Below are 16230 nucleotides of genomic sequence, written 5' to 3'. Positions count from 1 at the left end.
ATTCCATACAACGAGGGCGCTTTTCCACTGCATCGGGTGCAGTACTTCTGGTGTTATGCTCATGCAATTCTCACATCACAAGGACCGCGATAGCCTGATCTGAACCCAGTTATCTCATACCATCATACTGTCTGAACATTATAGTATGGGGAGAGGATTGTTCCTTTTCAAGATTATCTAGTACGTGTTTTAAAAATCGGTTTCAAGTTTACCGTTGCTACTTTTGCATGAGCTCTGCATGCGCTCTCTGAGCCAATCATTTCAACTTTGCTGTTTAAATCACTCTTAAAGGGGTTATTTATTTTGAACTCATTTTTTGCTTTATAAATAACCCACCGTTTATTGCAACAAAATTACAGCTTCTTATTTCAAACTGAATGCCATCGTGCAGCCTGACTGTATCATAGCATTTTTTTTTGTATGTTGTCATCCAGATCTTGTTGAGACTGTTTTTTTTCCAAGACGTCAGTTGTATTGTGTTTCAGAGGCAGCCTATCTGCAGAACCAATGAACAATAAATACTTTTGCAAGTCCCACCCCAAAGTACCGAAAAATTATCCCAGTTGGATTGATACTTTTAGTACTAATATTGGACCAGAAGTCAATGGAAGAAAGGAATGTACCGGATTTTTAATACCAAAGGTATGGTACCTGTTGCAGTGGAAAAGCAAAACAAATTTTTGCCAAATGCATGCACAGCCCACTGTCTCATGTGGTGCTAGGCCGTGGACGATCTCATACCCTCAGATCCTTAACCTCTTCTTGATCTTTTAGCTTCTCATAAAATGAGGTGAAGAAATCGGAGCGTTCCACGTGACGTGGGGCAACACAGAGGGCATCGATATCAGCGCCTTCAAAGACATCAAAGGGGGGGAAATTAGGCACAAAAATATCTTTATCATTTGCTAAAGATCAAGCAGACCTTTACACGTTAAACTGAATGCTTATCCATGTTCTGCAATAATTACAACTATCAACATTCATGTGTTATTGCGTGTGAGAGACCAGTATCAAACAAACAAATATTACACAGAACTATAAGCAGCAAATGCACAGTATTACAGTAAAACTGCAGGACTAAATACATAACATATTCACACATATAAGTAATCATTTTAATTAGGTGCACAGGGGGAAAAGTAGCCCTCAAACTGAACAGCTTGTGTGGATGTACCTTTAATTGCACTATACCTCATTCTATACAAATACCAAAACAGAAAGTGTAAAAGGAAAAAAAAGCTTACCTTTTGTATGAACTCCTAACCTATAAGAACCAAATGTGAATATCTTCCCACCAACGCTTTCAACTAAAGAGGCTGGCAGATTCTGTTTGAAAAAGATGCATATATTAAGGACTAATCTGGCTCAGAAATGGGACATATTTGTAACTGAATATGTAACATTAATAATAATTATAAGGATTATTTTCTAAATTATTTTAAGACAAAGGGGGGGGGGGGGGTCATACCTTCTTTTCACTTATTTCTCTAATCCATTCTTTGACCAGTGAGTTTAATTTTCCTAAAACCAAAATCCTGTCAAAAGATTACGCAAAGGTTAGTTCCAAACAAGCAATACAACTCCCTGGAAAATATTTGCACATTGTTTTGGGGGAGCAAATTTATACAGCACTGCAACTGGGCATGCTCTTGCTAATGGGGATTCACAGTAAGCTTGCGGTATGTCGGGGCATGGTCAGAAGCGGAGACAGTAACCATGACGATAAATGGGGCCTGGGCTCACGCCACCATTACCAGTATCGCCACCATCACATCACCTGCGCTGCAGCTCGAGCTCCTCCTCAAACACGGCATACGGCTTCAGTGCCTCGCACAGCTTCTGCGTCAGCACCAGGTCAGCCTCCTTCGGCAGGGCCAGGCTGATTGGGGATGTGATCCCATAGTGCTTTGGCTGATGCTGGGATGTCTGTAGTTGATTTGCTGCAGGACTGAAGACAAATACACCATTTAGAAATCATTCCCTAAAATAACGCTCATTTAACATGCGTTAAGTGACAAGTCTTACTTCACTGCTGTGTTCAGTTACTCTTACTGCCATAGTAATGTTAACCTTAGTATACTGGAACACTTGCAAGGTAAGGCTGCACATAAATCTGTATGTCAAAGTTACTGAAAAACTAAAAAGGAAAAGATTTCTTTTCGACCCAGAGTGCAAACTGAAATACATTCTTGTATCTAACTGAAAAGGCCTGGTCTGGGGGCATGACAAGCACGACAAAACGGAACCAAACTCACAACCGGTAACATTCGGAAGAATAGCCTGAATACCAACTTTCACGCAGCTCACATGTAACAACGGGAATCTGCCAACAGGGGGCGTCTAGCCAGAAATCTGAAATATTACACATCAGGCTAGATCATAATGGTAACTAATAAAGTAACGTAACGCCAAAAACACGTTGGTGGTGGCTATGGGGAACATCTTACACAGCAGACTGAATAAATCCAATGGCCAGAAGGGCGAAAAGGAGGTGGTGCTGCAAGTGCCGCCTTCCGACTAAAACACACCAAAGCCCCATCTTCGGCAAAAACATCAAATCTATCAGGTAACGTCACGCTTTCATCAATATCGCTTCGCAGAAAGCGGAGCTGTAAAGTTCCCGCAAGAGCTGTTCCCGGTATCCTGCTACTGTAGTTTAAACCAGATTTTGTTGATTATATATATACGCCACCGGGGGTCCACTGACGTAAACCACATGCCTCTTGTCATAAACATTTTCGTACAACTGACTCTCTTAAACTTACCAGTCTAAAAAAAAAAAAAAAAGTGTATGAGTCGAATTTACGCTAAAGACGGGGAGTCATCTAACAGGGAGGTAGTATTATGCCAACTAATTTGTTTTATTCAGAATCGCAATACTTCTGCTTTTATCCTAACTTGTTATTGCCGACGCGTCATGTAATCCGAACAGACGCGACATATGTTACCTAGAGAGGGCGGCGCGGCCCTTGTTAGTAAGCAACCGGCTTTCAGCTGCGCAGTGATGCCGGCTTTCGCGGCGCCGAACACGGCTTTATGGCCGAGGTAAGCGTCGGTGTGCGGTGAGGCCGAGACCCCCAAAGCGCTCCGCCGAAAGCGCCAACTGTGAAATCGAGCCGCCCGACACCCGGAAAGCGAGCAGCAAAGTTAACGGAGAGCGGCCCAAGCCATCTCGTACACCGTGGTGACATTACAAACGGTTTACCAGTATAAATTATATAAGGAACAGAAAAGAAATGTGTTTTCATATTTTGTTTTTCTGTCACAGCGGGATGACCGAGTGTTATTTTCGGGTCGCTGTCACCACGACGCTAGCCAGTTACCCAACCGCCATAATTAAACACCGTGTCAGATATATATGTGTATACTTACAACTGCATGATATATATTCCCGACGCGCAAATAATTAGACCCCCTCAAACACCCCGCTCATGGTTGGTTGGTTTGTTTGTTTTTATTATTAATATTTCCAGTTACTCCCGTGCTGAACTAGGAAGCTGCGGATTTTTCCTTTTGTTTCTACTTAACATGGCGCACGGTCGGCTTCTACGGCAACCCCGAACACGCGCTACGTAAACGTGTGACGTCACGAGCACAGGTCCACGTCTCTGTTGGGAAATGGAGTTTTAAGGGTGGTTACAAAGGGCCGTATAAAAAAATTAAAACAATTAAAAAAAACAAGAAAAGAAAAACAGAGCTGTATTGCTCTGTGGGATTTTTCAAACTGCAAGAGTCTTGGAAAAATTGCAGCAAATGCTGTGCGAGATGGAAAATAGCCATCATATGACTTTAAGCTTGGATCTGGTCAAAGTATGACTCAACCTCCGTTCGGGGAAGTATAATTTCAAAGCCTTAGCTAGCAAGTGTTAGAGAACTCATTTGAAGAGTATTCCAGAGATTTGGTGCATACTCAGAAAATGCATGGTCACCTTTTTGATTATGCCAGGCTCGTGGTACAGAACATCTGTCAGTTGACCTCACCTATCTGGGCCCACAATTATAAGCAAGGCATTCAAAGCCTTAAACACCATCAGTAAAAGTTTTAACTGGATCCTAGACTGGACTGGGGCGCAAAAGAGTGAGTGAAAAGATCAGAAGAAATACTTCTGGTTTTGTTCTTTGTCCTAATGACCTAATAGTTCCATGACCTAATAGTTATTTACACTAGTTTTAATATTCATATGCTGAGGATTCTCGCTATAGAGTATGTAAAATGGCGAGTTAGTGGCAAAACACTCTGTTTCACAGAAGTCTATCACACACACACACTAGACCAGTGTTTCCCAAACCAGTCCTTAGGGAACCCCGGACAGTCCACGTTTTTGCTCCCTCCGAGCTCCCAGCCAGTCAGGAACACCAAATACCTGGTACAGGTGTACCGGAAGCTGAGAGGAAGCAAAAACGTGGACTATCCAGGGTCCCCTGAGGACTGGGTTGGGAAACACTGTACTAGACAAATGTTGCAAAGCACAACAGCCTCTCCAAAACCCATCTACACTCCTACAGCTTATCCTGAGCAGGGTGATGAGGGACACCTGCAGCCTGTCCCAAGCAGCACGGGATGTGAGGCTGGGGTACTCTCTAGATGGGGGGGCAGTCCATCACAGGGCAGGTGCACTAAGGGTGTTGAAGTCTCCACCCATTTTGTGATTATCTGGGCGGGAGGGGTTGATTGGCCAATTTATGTCCATGAGGTCCACATACTCACACACAATCGCAATCTTTGGGCAATTTAGAAATGAAAATTAGTAGAACTGCATGTTTTGGATTGTGGGAGGAAAATTGAGAACTTGGGGAAGAATAACATAGGGAGAAGCATAGCTAAGGTGGGCTTTGACCCCTTAACTTATAGATGGTGTGAGGCAACAATGCTATCATCCACCCCCCCACCCATTGATATAAATACAGTAGGCATTGCCACTTGATGCAGGAACTCTTCTTTCTCTGACAGCCAGCAAGCTTTGAAATAACAGATAATTGGTCAAACAGATGTGAACTGCTTCTGCAGAATAGCCAACAATCATGACAGGTCAAACAGTTATTTTTTATTGTGTTTTATTCAGACATAAAACTCACTCAGTAAACACTCAGTAAAACTCTTAAGGAAAATCAAGTGTTCCAACAACTTCCCTGAACCTTGAGAAAAACACATCACATTAAAAAAAAATCCACATATAATTTTTTTTTTATTTCAAACAAATAAAGTGCTGCTGATCAGTATTTTTACCTGTTTAAATTCAGTGCATTTCTTACTGTATTAAACATTTGGATTTCAGAATGTTCAGAAAACAGAAAGAAAAAAAAAGTCAAGTTCCCTTTATCAAAACCTTAAGGTTTTATTACATCTGCACAGTTCCTTAATTATAAGCTGCATTGTTGGGGAACTGATTATGGAAAACCAAGGCACATGATCACAATAGCATTATTGTATAAAACATCCCCCATACCATTTGGCAGAAATCACTTTTTCAATTTCATTAAATAAATAAAAAAAATCAATCCACTAAGGCACAGTTCATCATCCCAATGCTCGATTTAATATGCATTACATTCAGTTGAATGGGCAGGATGTAAGACATGACTCATGAAGGAAACACACAAAGGCCTTATGGGGGTTTGTCTCTACATGACAGAAGCCTGAACACGTATTTTAGGGCAATAAAATTTTCAACCATTTTGATATGTTAAGATTAAACTGGGCCAAATTCAATCCTTGTTAAGTAAAGGCTTTTTTACCCTATTGATCCTTCAAGTTAAGTGTTTCATCTATTATTTTCACAAACTTTTAATCATTGATGTGAAATGGTATAATGTACTGATATGGTCTCACACTCTGGGAAATTCCCTAACTGTATAACCTGAACAGCTCTGAGAAGTAGAAATCTTACAGTGACCCACATGAACATGAAGGAGATGACCGAACTTGAAGCCAACAGAACAGGGTTTCCTTGGTCTATAAAGGATCATGTCCCAGTATTTGCTTGTGTGGCTGAGCATGTATGTGACATCACCATGGCGATCTGCAGGAATGTCACAGTCACTCTGCCTGAATCTCGAAGTTATCGAACTGAGCGAGTTCGAACGTGCTGGTGCCGATCGCTGCCCATCCTTTCTTGGGCTGCAGCACCACGGCCGACTTCCACAGTGGGTATCCATTCAGCATTCCTGAAGCAAAATCACCCTACGAGGAAACAATGGAATTACAGGAAGCACCTGCTCAAAGGATTATTTGCAAAAAATCCTCAACCACGTCTTTGTAACAAGGTGTTCCTTAGCATACTATTTTTGTTTTCATATCCTAGTTGATTAGACGCTTTCACAATTAGGAGGGTATAGAACAGGGTTATTCAAATCACGGTCCTCGAGGTCCGAGCACTGCTGGTTTTCCAGCCTTCCTTTACCTGCCAGTCAGGTGTGAAGCCTCTGTGGCCAATCAGAATCAGTAATCATTAAACTAACTACCTGGGAGAACTGAAAACAAGGCCTGGATTTGGAATCGAGGTCCAGATTTGAAGAACCCTGGTATAGAACAAACCTTGACTGTGAGACTTAGTGTATGCCAAACCCCAGCTTGTGTTCCAGACAATCCTTCAGCAAGCACACTTTTTTTGGCTGGAAAATATAGAGGGGGGGGGGGGGGGGGGTTGTCAGGAATATTTCAGGAGTACAGAACATGCCAGCATGTGTCTGAGAACGGTAATATTGACCTATGTCATTGGTGACTTTATAGGTGCCATCCGCAAACACCCAGAAAAACACCCCCTTGGCGTTTCTGACAGCCTCTCCCCCCTGATCCACCCGAGCGGCGATGAACACCCCCCCTGTCTTGACAGTTTCGATGAAGATGTCACATGTTACTGTCAAGTTTTGCCTGCACAAAAAAAAAAAAAAAAAAGAGAGAAGCATTCTAACACAATGCGCAGTTCCATAATGCTATGTAGCTCATGGCGGATGGGTGTGTTTCTTGTTTTTTCCATTCAATCATTTTCATGCATGCAATGAAAACCGCTAAACAGCTCCTGTAGGTCACATATACTTAGACAAAATTAACATAAACCAACATTATTCACTGACATCTCAAAGGGCCCAAAGAGAGATCAAAAGCACTAAAAATGGTATTTTTGCTCTAACAGTTATGGCAGAGAAGCATCCAGGGGCCCAAGCTGCAGCATTTCCACCCAGAGCGATGTCAGAACACGCACCAGCTGTGGTCACCAATCACGCTGATGGTCTGGTCGGCATCCGAGGCCCAGGTGACAGGGCGCTGGGTGACCACCTGACGCAATGTGAACACGTGTGGCCCGGGGTCCGTCAGGTTGATGAAGTACTCAAAGACACCGGTCTGGTCAGCGAAGTTTGGCGCCTCGGTGAAAGGAGGATTACCTAAGGAGCAAGTAAAACGTGCAGGTAAGTGAAGAAGATTATTCTGTGCTGTTTGAGCTGATTAAAACTCTAACCTCCCTTGGTGGCTGTGAAGTCTTGTCAGCTTAGCACAGTATGAGAATAATGCTGCTCATATATAGACAGGGATGCATATAACTGGTATGCAAATAAGCATTCGCCGTATAAAACAATATGCGAATGTGTATTTGCGTACCAGTTTTATACATCCCTGTATATAGAATATAAAAAGTATTCAGTTGTGTTTTTGTCCCCTAAACAGCTGGACTCTGAACAGCGTGGGCCCTGGGATATCACGTTTCTCCTCGGCGTGCCATACTTACAACCCTTGTTCATAAGGAACAGCACATTCAGAGCACATGTGCAGTGCAAGCTGAACAGTTTATTGCTTTGTGCTACAAGGCAAGAAGTATTCGATACAAGACAAACACCATGTGGATGTCATGGAATTATCTTTCAAAGTCATAACATAATTTCTAATTCCTTGCTGTACCTTAGATGTGGTTAACCTGTTTAAGCTCACCTTTTGTTAACCCACACAAAGTGAAGAGGGCATGCATGTACACACACGCACACACACACATGCACACACACACGCCTGGAAGCTTTACAGCTTAACATAAAATTTTAAGTAACTGAAGTTAAAAGGAATGAAGGATTAGTGGAGATTATGAAATGAAGGTAGCCATGTCTTCTTAGGCACTTACGGACTTTGAAGTCATCCTTGTATACTTTAGGAAAGGGGGCAGTGGGGGGTGGAGGGGGATAGACCCCTTTCTGGCCTGTAGTGATGGTGGTTAGTGTGTACACCTCATCCACATCCAGGTCCAGGGTGAAGGAGCCGTCCACCAGCTACATAATCATCAAAAAACTGTGGTTTAACTAGAAGCAGTTTGCACATGTGACTTTTTTAATACATCAGTTTTAGGACACTTGAGTATGGAGTCACATCAAAGTCAAAACTCACACACGTAAATATGCAACAACAAAAAAAAAAAACTTGCTGAACCAAACTAAAATTTTTATATCTCTTAAAAAAAAAGACTCCTTTGGGGAATCTGAATGTTTTTAAAATTACATACCTGGGTGGGTGCAAGTTTCTTAAAGAATGTGGAATTTTGAGTACTGAAATCAAATTTGGAGTGCCACACTTGCAGTGATGTTAAAGACCCCTGGAAAAAAATGAAATATTAAAAACCAAACAATTTCAATCTGTACAGGAAAGCAAAATTGAGTTAAACAACGAACAGGTTATGAAGTGAAGCCAAGGCACTTTGAGATACGCACAAAGGATCCTTTCAGCTGGAAGCGGGCAGTCTGGGCGGAAACATTGAAAGCTGGAAGTGGGGGCCTTATGCACTGGGAGTGATTGTGAGACTGAAACACAAAGCAGACATTTGCACTGTGGAGTTACGCTCATTTAAAAAAAAGCCAGCACTGTCATTTTCATTTAAACATGCATGCAAACTGCCTGAATAGTCTCGGCTGACCATAGTTTCAATGACGATGGTGAGATTCCCCTGTCCGTCTGTCAGCGCCACGTAACTCCCCCCTTGCACCAAATGTCCGACCGTCTGTAGGTACGTCCATCCCGGATCGGTGAACTGAGTTGTGTGCGCTAAGCAGGAGAAAGATCTGTGTGAAGGACAAAACATCTGTGCATCTTCCTGCCATATACACATGGTCACAGTATGTAGACACCAGCTTATTTAGCCTCTCTATCTGAATGTTGGTTCACCCATTTTTGCTGTAATAGACTATTCCTGTAGGACGGTTTTCCATGAGATGTCGGAAGAAGATTGGTGGGATCTGCTGCCATTCTCGTTGGGTACGGATGCCCAGTATCAGGCTCTTCAATGAACCTGAACTTGCTCTGTATAACCAGCCATTCTGCTGCCAGCGCTTGTTACCGGAGATGGCTGTGTGCTTAATTCTGCAAGTGTGTCAACAATGAGTGTGACGAATAATTAAACTCCAAATAGGGGTGTCCACATACTTTGACCAAATAATGTATGTGTTTTAAGGCAATGGCACAGTAGCTCAGCAAAAAGTTTAAACTAAGAAATTTTGTAATACTCTTACAGACATGTCAGCTCAGATGGAGAGCAGCGATACTGCTCACAAACCACGACGTATCTCGCACCATATCTTTCTGCAACTGTGTGCATGTCATATGACAGAGGGATAGATTCCAAACTGCAAAAGCTATTCTAGAAAAATGCAAGTCATTCAAGTTTATGTATTGCATACAGTGGGGAAAATAAAAATATATATTACATATATCAGCAGGGTAGATTGTGACTAGCATAAAACTAAGCTGTTAAATTATACAACTGTAAACCAGCATGTTGGCACGGTAGTGCTACACTAGTGGTTTAGTCGTTAGAACACAAACTTAGAGCTATAAACAGCAGCAAACAAAATGCTGCACTCTCTTCTCTGTCGTTCACAAACTGGAACTTGTCCAGGTATTAGATAATATTATATTAGATCAGGATACACGATTCTGGGTAAAATATGAATCATGATCAATCATAGCTCTAAAATGCCGTCATCAAAAAAATGGCTATTTTGATGGGTTTAAAATTTGGTGAACTGCTGAACTCTTCTCTTGGTTGTTGCAATATTTGATGTATTACTTCGTTGCCTTTAGGCCATTTACTACAAGGTGAATAACAGCTAAAATACAAATGCATCACAAGCATTTTTTGACCGGTACTCATTAAACAGTCCCACAGTACCTACCCACAACATTTATAGTTCATTATTAAATCTGGCACAAAGATCAGTCTTTCGTTTTGTACAGAATTGGAAAAACAAATAACAGCATACCACTAAACTGCACTAACAAGCTCGGCAAGTTTCACTGCTGGAATTTCGGTGTCATGCAAGAATGAAGTCACACAGTAGTATGTATGAAGCAGCCCTAACAGGTCTAAGTAACGGAGGAACAACAAAAAAGATTAAAGCTGAGAAGAGGAATCAATAATTTTCCCATGCCTTTCACCATCAAATTTGCAGATGATACTGGAGTCACAGGGCTGATCTCCAACAATGATGAGTCAGCATATATACTAGTGGCCAAAACTGTGGAAACACTTCCAGTTTTTAGAGATCGCAGAACTTTATTCAGCTGTTGCTCCAGTTACTTATTTACTCGTCCAATGTATGATTTTACAAACATCATATGTCACATGATTATATAAAAGTAACTGGAGCAACAGTTGAATGAAGTTCTGCAATCTCAGAAAAGTGAAAGTGTTTCCACAGTTTTGGCCACTAGTGTAGAAAGGAAAAGGAAAAGAAACTAGCCCGGGGTACTCAGTCATCAACACCAAGAAAGCAAAACAACTCAGGAGAGGCTCTAGGAGAGCGGGCAAAACATCCCCATCCATGTAAGTGTATCCATGTTGGTGTTCAGAGGACCTCACATCGTCTCTGGCCAAAGAAGCACAAATTAAGGAAGTTAAAGAATCAATGCCTCTCAGAAGACCCTCAGTGTCATTACTGACCCACCTCACCCCGGCCATGGTCTGACCACTCCTTGGCTGTCTGGTAAAGGACAGAAGATGTTCAAGCAGACCCAGCTCTGAAGAAGCTTTTCCTACTGCCAAACTGAACGTCATTCCTACCATGACTCTACCTTTTTTGTCCCCCTATCTAATTTGTGCAACAGTATTACAATGCACTTTTATGCTACTGTAAGATACTGTGCAATATCTACTCTGAATGATCTATTAAATGTAACACCCATATTGTACACTATTGTCCATTACTCATGTTAAGAACATAAGAAATTTAGAAAACCAGAGCAGGCCATTCGGCCCATCAAGTTCATTGGGGGAGAACTCAACTAATAGCTCAGAGTTGTTAAAATATTATCTAGCTCTGATTTAAAGGAACCCAAGGTTTTAGCTTGCACTACACTAACAGGAAGACTATTCTATACTCTAACTACAAGCTGTGTAAAGAAGTGCTTATGCAAGCACCTTTGCCTGGTCCAATGACTTATGTCCTGCACGTTATTGTTGCAGAACCTTGTCCTTATTGCCTAGTACTACTTGTTTCAATGTTTTGTTGTTCACACTCTTGTATCATCTCATCTGTAATGCAACACTCATGCTCAGTGAAATCCTGCATATATATAGCCTCCAAGTGTAATACATTACCTTCCTTGAATCATGAATGTAGCTTGTATTTTGCTTAACTACTGAATTTGTACCTGGTTGTTTGTCACATTTCTTTATAGATATGCACATTCGACATGGGCATCTCAGTGTCGTTGTACTAGAGTAGGGGGGGGAACCTGATCTATGGAGGGCTGGTGTGGGTGTTTGAAATAACCTTGCAAGCAGCCAATAATAAAGCAGTGGTCCTTAACTCCAGTCCTGGGGACCCACTGTTATTGCCCGATTGCCAGTCATCCTAAAAACCTGCACCCACACTGGCCCTCCATGGATTAGGTTCCCCACCCCTGTACTAAGGTAACCGCACTTGATCCTACATCAGCTATTTCAGCATGATGCCACACCAGCAGGCATACTGGGGGGTCACTGGCAATTCCAGTAGCTCACACCAGTGCACTCTACATCCATCAGTACCTGTTATCCATATAGGAGACTCCACCACATAGTTTCCACTCCATGGCTCCTCAGCGGTCATCAGTCCGTCACGGCCAAATGACAGGTCTTCGTAGTAACTGGCGATCAGATTCCACGAAATGGTGCTGCATCACAAGAAAGAGAAAAAAAAAAGTTTTTAACCTAATTTTTAAAACTTTAATACTTCCGACAATGGACGTTTTGAAAAGAAGACAGATTACGGATTTAGCCAGCGTTTTTTTCATGATTATACATTAAGTTTTCAGCGAGATATTTATAAACTGAAATAGAGGCGAAAAGTACGCGATGTCGTCGAACGACATACTCGACCCCAAAGAGTTAAAAGCATATAACTAAGATCGGTGGATCTCATGGGAATATGGTCGATTTCTGATCCCCTCAAATTAACGTGATCGAGGCCGATCGATCGGTGCGCCGATCGATCGGTGCACCCCTAATAAAAATGGATAAAAAGATACAGATTTAAAACCGTGTTGGGACGAGCATGTCAGACAGAGCACACAGTGAGACGGGCCCATACGCTGTAATCTTGCCATTGACGTAGTTCTGGTTGAGGATACGGGCCCAGCATCCTCCGCCGATGTCGTCATTGAAGGTGCTGTAGTCCTCCGAGGCCCACAGGGGCTTCCCTGTCAATAAGGCCTCCATGACCGTGGTGGTGCCCGGATAGTGGGCCCTGTGGACACCATAAAGGACACACGTGCGATCACAAGCTGTCCGTTACACATGGCATCACTCGAGGCTACAACACCACCACCGACGAATTGAACATGATAACTTTTAGTCATCAAATCAGAGAACCATCAATTTTCTAAAGCAGTGGGGAGTTCGGGTAGCAGAGGCGGCTAATAAAAGCCCACCTCGCTCTTACTGAGCTTTGGAGAACTTTGTTTCCCCATGGCCTGGTAGCGAAAGGAGCCAAAACTTGCCAGAGTTGCAATGGAGCCACCCGTAAAACAGAAATGAAGTTTCAACATGCATACCCCAAGACTTCGACCGCTTTGGAGAGTTCTTGATCGAGAAGCACGGACGTAGATATGGGCTGCCACAAGTTATCATTGGCCACGATTTTAACCTTTTCCAAACCACTTTTATCCAAGGTGTAACGCAGAAGCTTGGCAGCCACAGCAAGAGAGACAGAGAGAAAAAACACATACCAGAGTGCTCAAGCTGTGCTTACGAAGAACTAAGGACACATATACAACCCCTCCCCATCAATACACATCTTCCTTCTGTTCCAACACCTGCAGATCTAATTGCACTTGTCAACTAATTACACAACTTGACCTGGTCCAACCCTGTAGGTGGAGGACTAAAACGGAATATGTAGATGTTGGATGATAGCATGGTTGAGAACCCTTGGAATATAACATTTTTCAACAGAGGGGCAAGTGCATGCAGCCTTCATGTGCCAAACGCAGCTTCAGATCATTATATTTAAAAAAGTAAAAAATCAGCCACCAACATTCACTGTCAGTTGTTGCTTTTGATAAAAAAACCACCCTGAATGACAGGCAGTTGGAAAAAGAGCCCCACAAAGCTTAAAAACAGATCTACTGTTTGTTGCATTGCCTCCAGTAAAAAGAATAAGCTTATATGTTGCTTGCATCTGCTGTGTCAGTCACCACATCATAGAGCTCACCATGGGGAAACAAAGCCTCCCTACAAGCCAGTACCATTATTAAGGGATGCGTTTTTTCTTCCTCCTTTCTGTAGAAAAATGACCTCCCGTATCTCACTTCCTTACTTACCCTATCACCTCGACCGCATCGTTGAGATACGAGTCGCTTATCATGGCAACGGAGATGCCCCAGTTGTCATCGGCAGCGATGATGCCAATGTGGGTTAAGCCAACCTTATCCAACGTGTCACGGAGCACCTTGGCGACACACAACGTTCTCAGCGAAGCAGGGAGTGAGAGGCTGCCTGAAGAAGCTTACCCAGTAATTTTAGGGAAGCAGAGCGTCAAACAGAGCTCCAAAGCGTCAGTTTCATACTTTTCAAATGGATGAATTGATAGGTACTCCTTTATTGTGTGCTCTACTGGCTTTCGCGTTCCAATGACACATGCATTGTATTTAGTTATATTTTCAAATCACTTTATTCTTTAACTTTCAGATAAATAAGGGACACATTGAGAATAAAGCCAAAGGAGAGGTTGAAGTCTCTTATTATATGGGCTGAGTCAGTAGAGCACACATTGAAATGCGTGATAAGCACCCCCCCCCTTTCCCTTATTGATTAATTTAATCACATTTTGCTCTTTCAAAATCTGTATAAATGTTGGTGGCTGATAAGTCATAGAAACTATAAAATATTTTAAACAAACTATAAGCACATAACTTCAGGGGTGCAGAAGTACAGTCCTGCAGGTGCTGCCGTTTACAACCAAAAAACCGAAGTTGCCGACCTCTGACATCCATCATGGACCAGAAGAATCCGCCCCAAAAATGAAAAAGGAAAAAAAAAAACAGCTTACCTTAATGTAATTGCTGTTAAACTTTCTTTCATTCCATATCTGGATTGAACACAAAACAAAGTTTGGTCTAAACACCCAACCAAACATTCAAATCACCGATTTAGCAAAGTCAATATTTAGTTTTTTCCTGCTGTTAAATTAACTCTGGAAAACGTGAATGCATCTCATTGAGTGATAATCCAGGTGACACGTACCCCTATATAATCAATGTCCAAGTCGTGGTACTGTTTTGCCCCAATAATCCAGGAAACAACATAGTAGGCAGTGATGTCTGGATAGTCATAAGGCCAGTTGGTCCCATGCCCAACCCAACCAGGGAACGCCCAGGGCAATGCTTCAGAAAAGCAGAATTAAATAAATACAATTTTATTTATACTGTACTTAATGTTCAATGCTTTTTAAAGTTCCTTCCTCGTATTCTATGTTTGTTTTACGGAAAGTCAAGACACACAAATTTCCTATGTTCAGCACTTTGGTCAGTGGTTGCTGTACGTAAAGGGCTTTATAAATAAAGTTGAGTTGACTTGACTTGACAAATATGAAAGTGCAGGCACTTTACCAACTAGAGTGATGTTGGGGTTGCGTTTCTTCGCTTCTTTCATGAGCCACCACTCATAACCCCGGAAATAGTTCTCGTCATTTTCGTTATGCATGTGCGAAGGCTCCGTGCCATCTGTCAAGACAGTCACAAGGTTTTATTCAAAGTCCTTTCCTCATTCTTACAGCTGTCGACGTTTACAGGAACAATTCCAGATAAATTCCTCCATTACTGAGGGTACAGCCGCCACTAATCTCCTTACCAGTGGTCTGAGCATCGCCTCCAATTTCGACTTTGATGATGTCTAAGGAGGCACCGAAATTTGGCTGGAAAACAAACCTGGATCATTTAGTAAATCGTATATGTTTAACGTGCACACACACACACACACACACACACACACACACAGAGGACTCATCAAAATGAATTTGGGAAATTTTTGGTGCCAAAATATTGCAAAATAATTACATTGCAAAAATGAAAACCTTAGTGATTCCTATAACGTGCAGCACAGTATACATTCGTATATTCACCCCCCCCCCCCCCCTTTTGCTTATTGATTAATTTATTAATTGATTAATCACATTTTCCTCTTTCAAAATCTGTATAAATGTTGGTGGCTGATAAGTCATAGAAAATATAACAAAATATTTTAAACAAACTATAAGCACATAACTTCAGGGGTGCAGAAGTACAGTCCTGCAGGTGCTGCCGTCTACAACCGAAGAACCAAAGTTAAATGAACTGGAAACACGCAATCGGTGTACCTTGAATAGGTAATCCAATATTTGGCTCCGATACGGTTCGGCGTAGTTGACAAGTAGTCTAGTCGTCGCCTAAAATGTGGTAAGAAATTGTAATTACATACAAGCAAGTTAAATGCAGTACTTCCAGATAAAGGGAGTATTTATTTAAAAGCAAACCCTTTCCGAATGACTTAATGCAACACTTACTCCGCCGCCACTTAAACCACCAATCCCATCGAATCGCCTTCCCAACCCAACATTGTCGTCCAAGACGTAATCATCCGCGCCGCTCAAACGGAGACACAAAAACACCCATGTACAGATATGAACGAAGCCATTCCGAGAAGCAAACATCTCCTCGACAGTGCGATGATGTCCACCAGCGCCCTACAACTGACTGCAGAGCAAAGGACAGCGATTCCTCATACTCAGAGTCATATGATA

General features: G+C 42.2%; 2 protein-coding genes and 1 long non-coding RNA gene across 5 annotated transcripts in view; 1 reads left to right on the top strand and 2 right to left on the bottom strand.

The window, feature by feature from the left end:
* The window catches only part of LOC111850942 (poly(A) polymerase type 3-like), a 16471-nt gene extending 12901 nt beyond the window's left edge, over positions 1-3570 (bottom strand). Inside the window, exons 1-5 of one of the 2 annotated variants that reach the window (XM_023825356.2) lie at positions 3373-3570; positions 1778-1948; positions 1469-1535; positions 1245-1326; positions 742-851 (exon numbers count right to left, since the gene is read on the bottom strand). In XM_023825356.2, coding sequence (XP_023681124.2) covers positions 742-851; positions 1245-1326; positions 1469-1535; positions 1778-1948; positions 3373-3380 — 438 coding nt within the window. In that variant the 5' untranslated portion in view covers positions 3381-3570. Of the gene's footprint in view, positions 1-741; positions 852-1244; positions 1327-1468; positions 1536-1777; positions 1949-2447; positions 2587-3372 lie in introns of those variants that run through there. The other variant, XM_023825355.2, reaches the window with a different exon arrangement.
* Positions 2433-11606, top strand: LOC140581139 (uncharacterized). The gene is made up of 3 exons (XR_011984180.1): positions 2433-2566; positions 7134-7407; positions 7664-11606. It is a non-coding gene; the product is annotated as an uncharacterized lncRNA (long non-coding RNA).
* Positions 5039-16230, bottom strand: galcb (galactosylceramidase b). Of its 2 annotated transcripts, none has more exons than XM_023825358.2 (17): positions 15994-16230; positions 15808-15876; positions 15303-15366; positions 15062-15175; positions 14697-14836; positions 14503-14541; positions 13775-13902; positions 12544-12699; positions 12003-12127; positions 8892-9019; positions 8689-8778; positions 8484-8573; positions 8109-8253; positions 7203-7383; positions 6708-6871; positions 6536-6612; positions 5039-6181 (listed from the first exon to the last, which is right to left on the bottom strand). In XM_023825358.2, the coding sequence occupies exons 1-17, from the start codon at positions 16138-16140 to the stop codon at positions 6038-6040; spliced, it is 2001 nt and encodes a 666-aa protein (XP_023681126.1). In that variant the 5' UTR covers positions 16141-16230; the 3' UTR covers positions 5039-6037. The 2 variants fall into 2 exon arrangements, with proteins under 2 accessions (XP_023681126.1, XP_023681125.1); XM_023825357.2 differs by lacking the exon at positions 13775-13902 and adding an exon at positions 13007-13137.

This window comes from Paramormyrops kingsleyae, chromosome 19, assembly GCF_048594095.1.
Source record: "Paramormyrops kingsleyae isolate MSU_618 chromosome 19, PKINGS_0.4, whole genome shotgun sequence".
NCBI lineage: Eukaryota > Metazoa > Chordata > Actinopteri > Osteoglossiformes > Mormyridae > Paramormyrops > Paramormyrops kingsleyae.
Note: the sequence above shows the minus strand (reverse complement) of the source record. Positions and strands in the feature narration are given on the sequence as shown.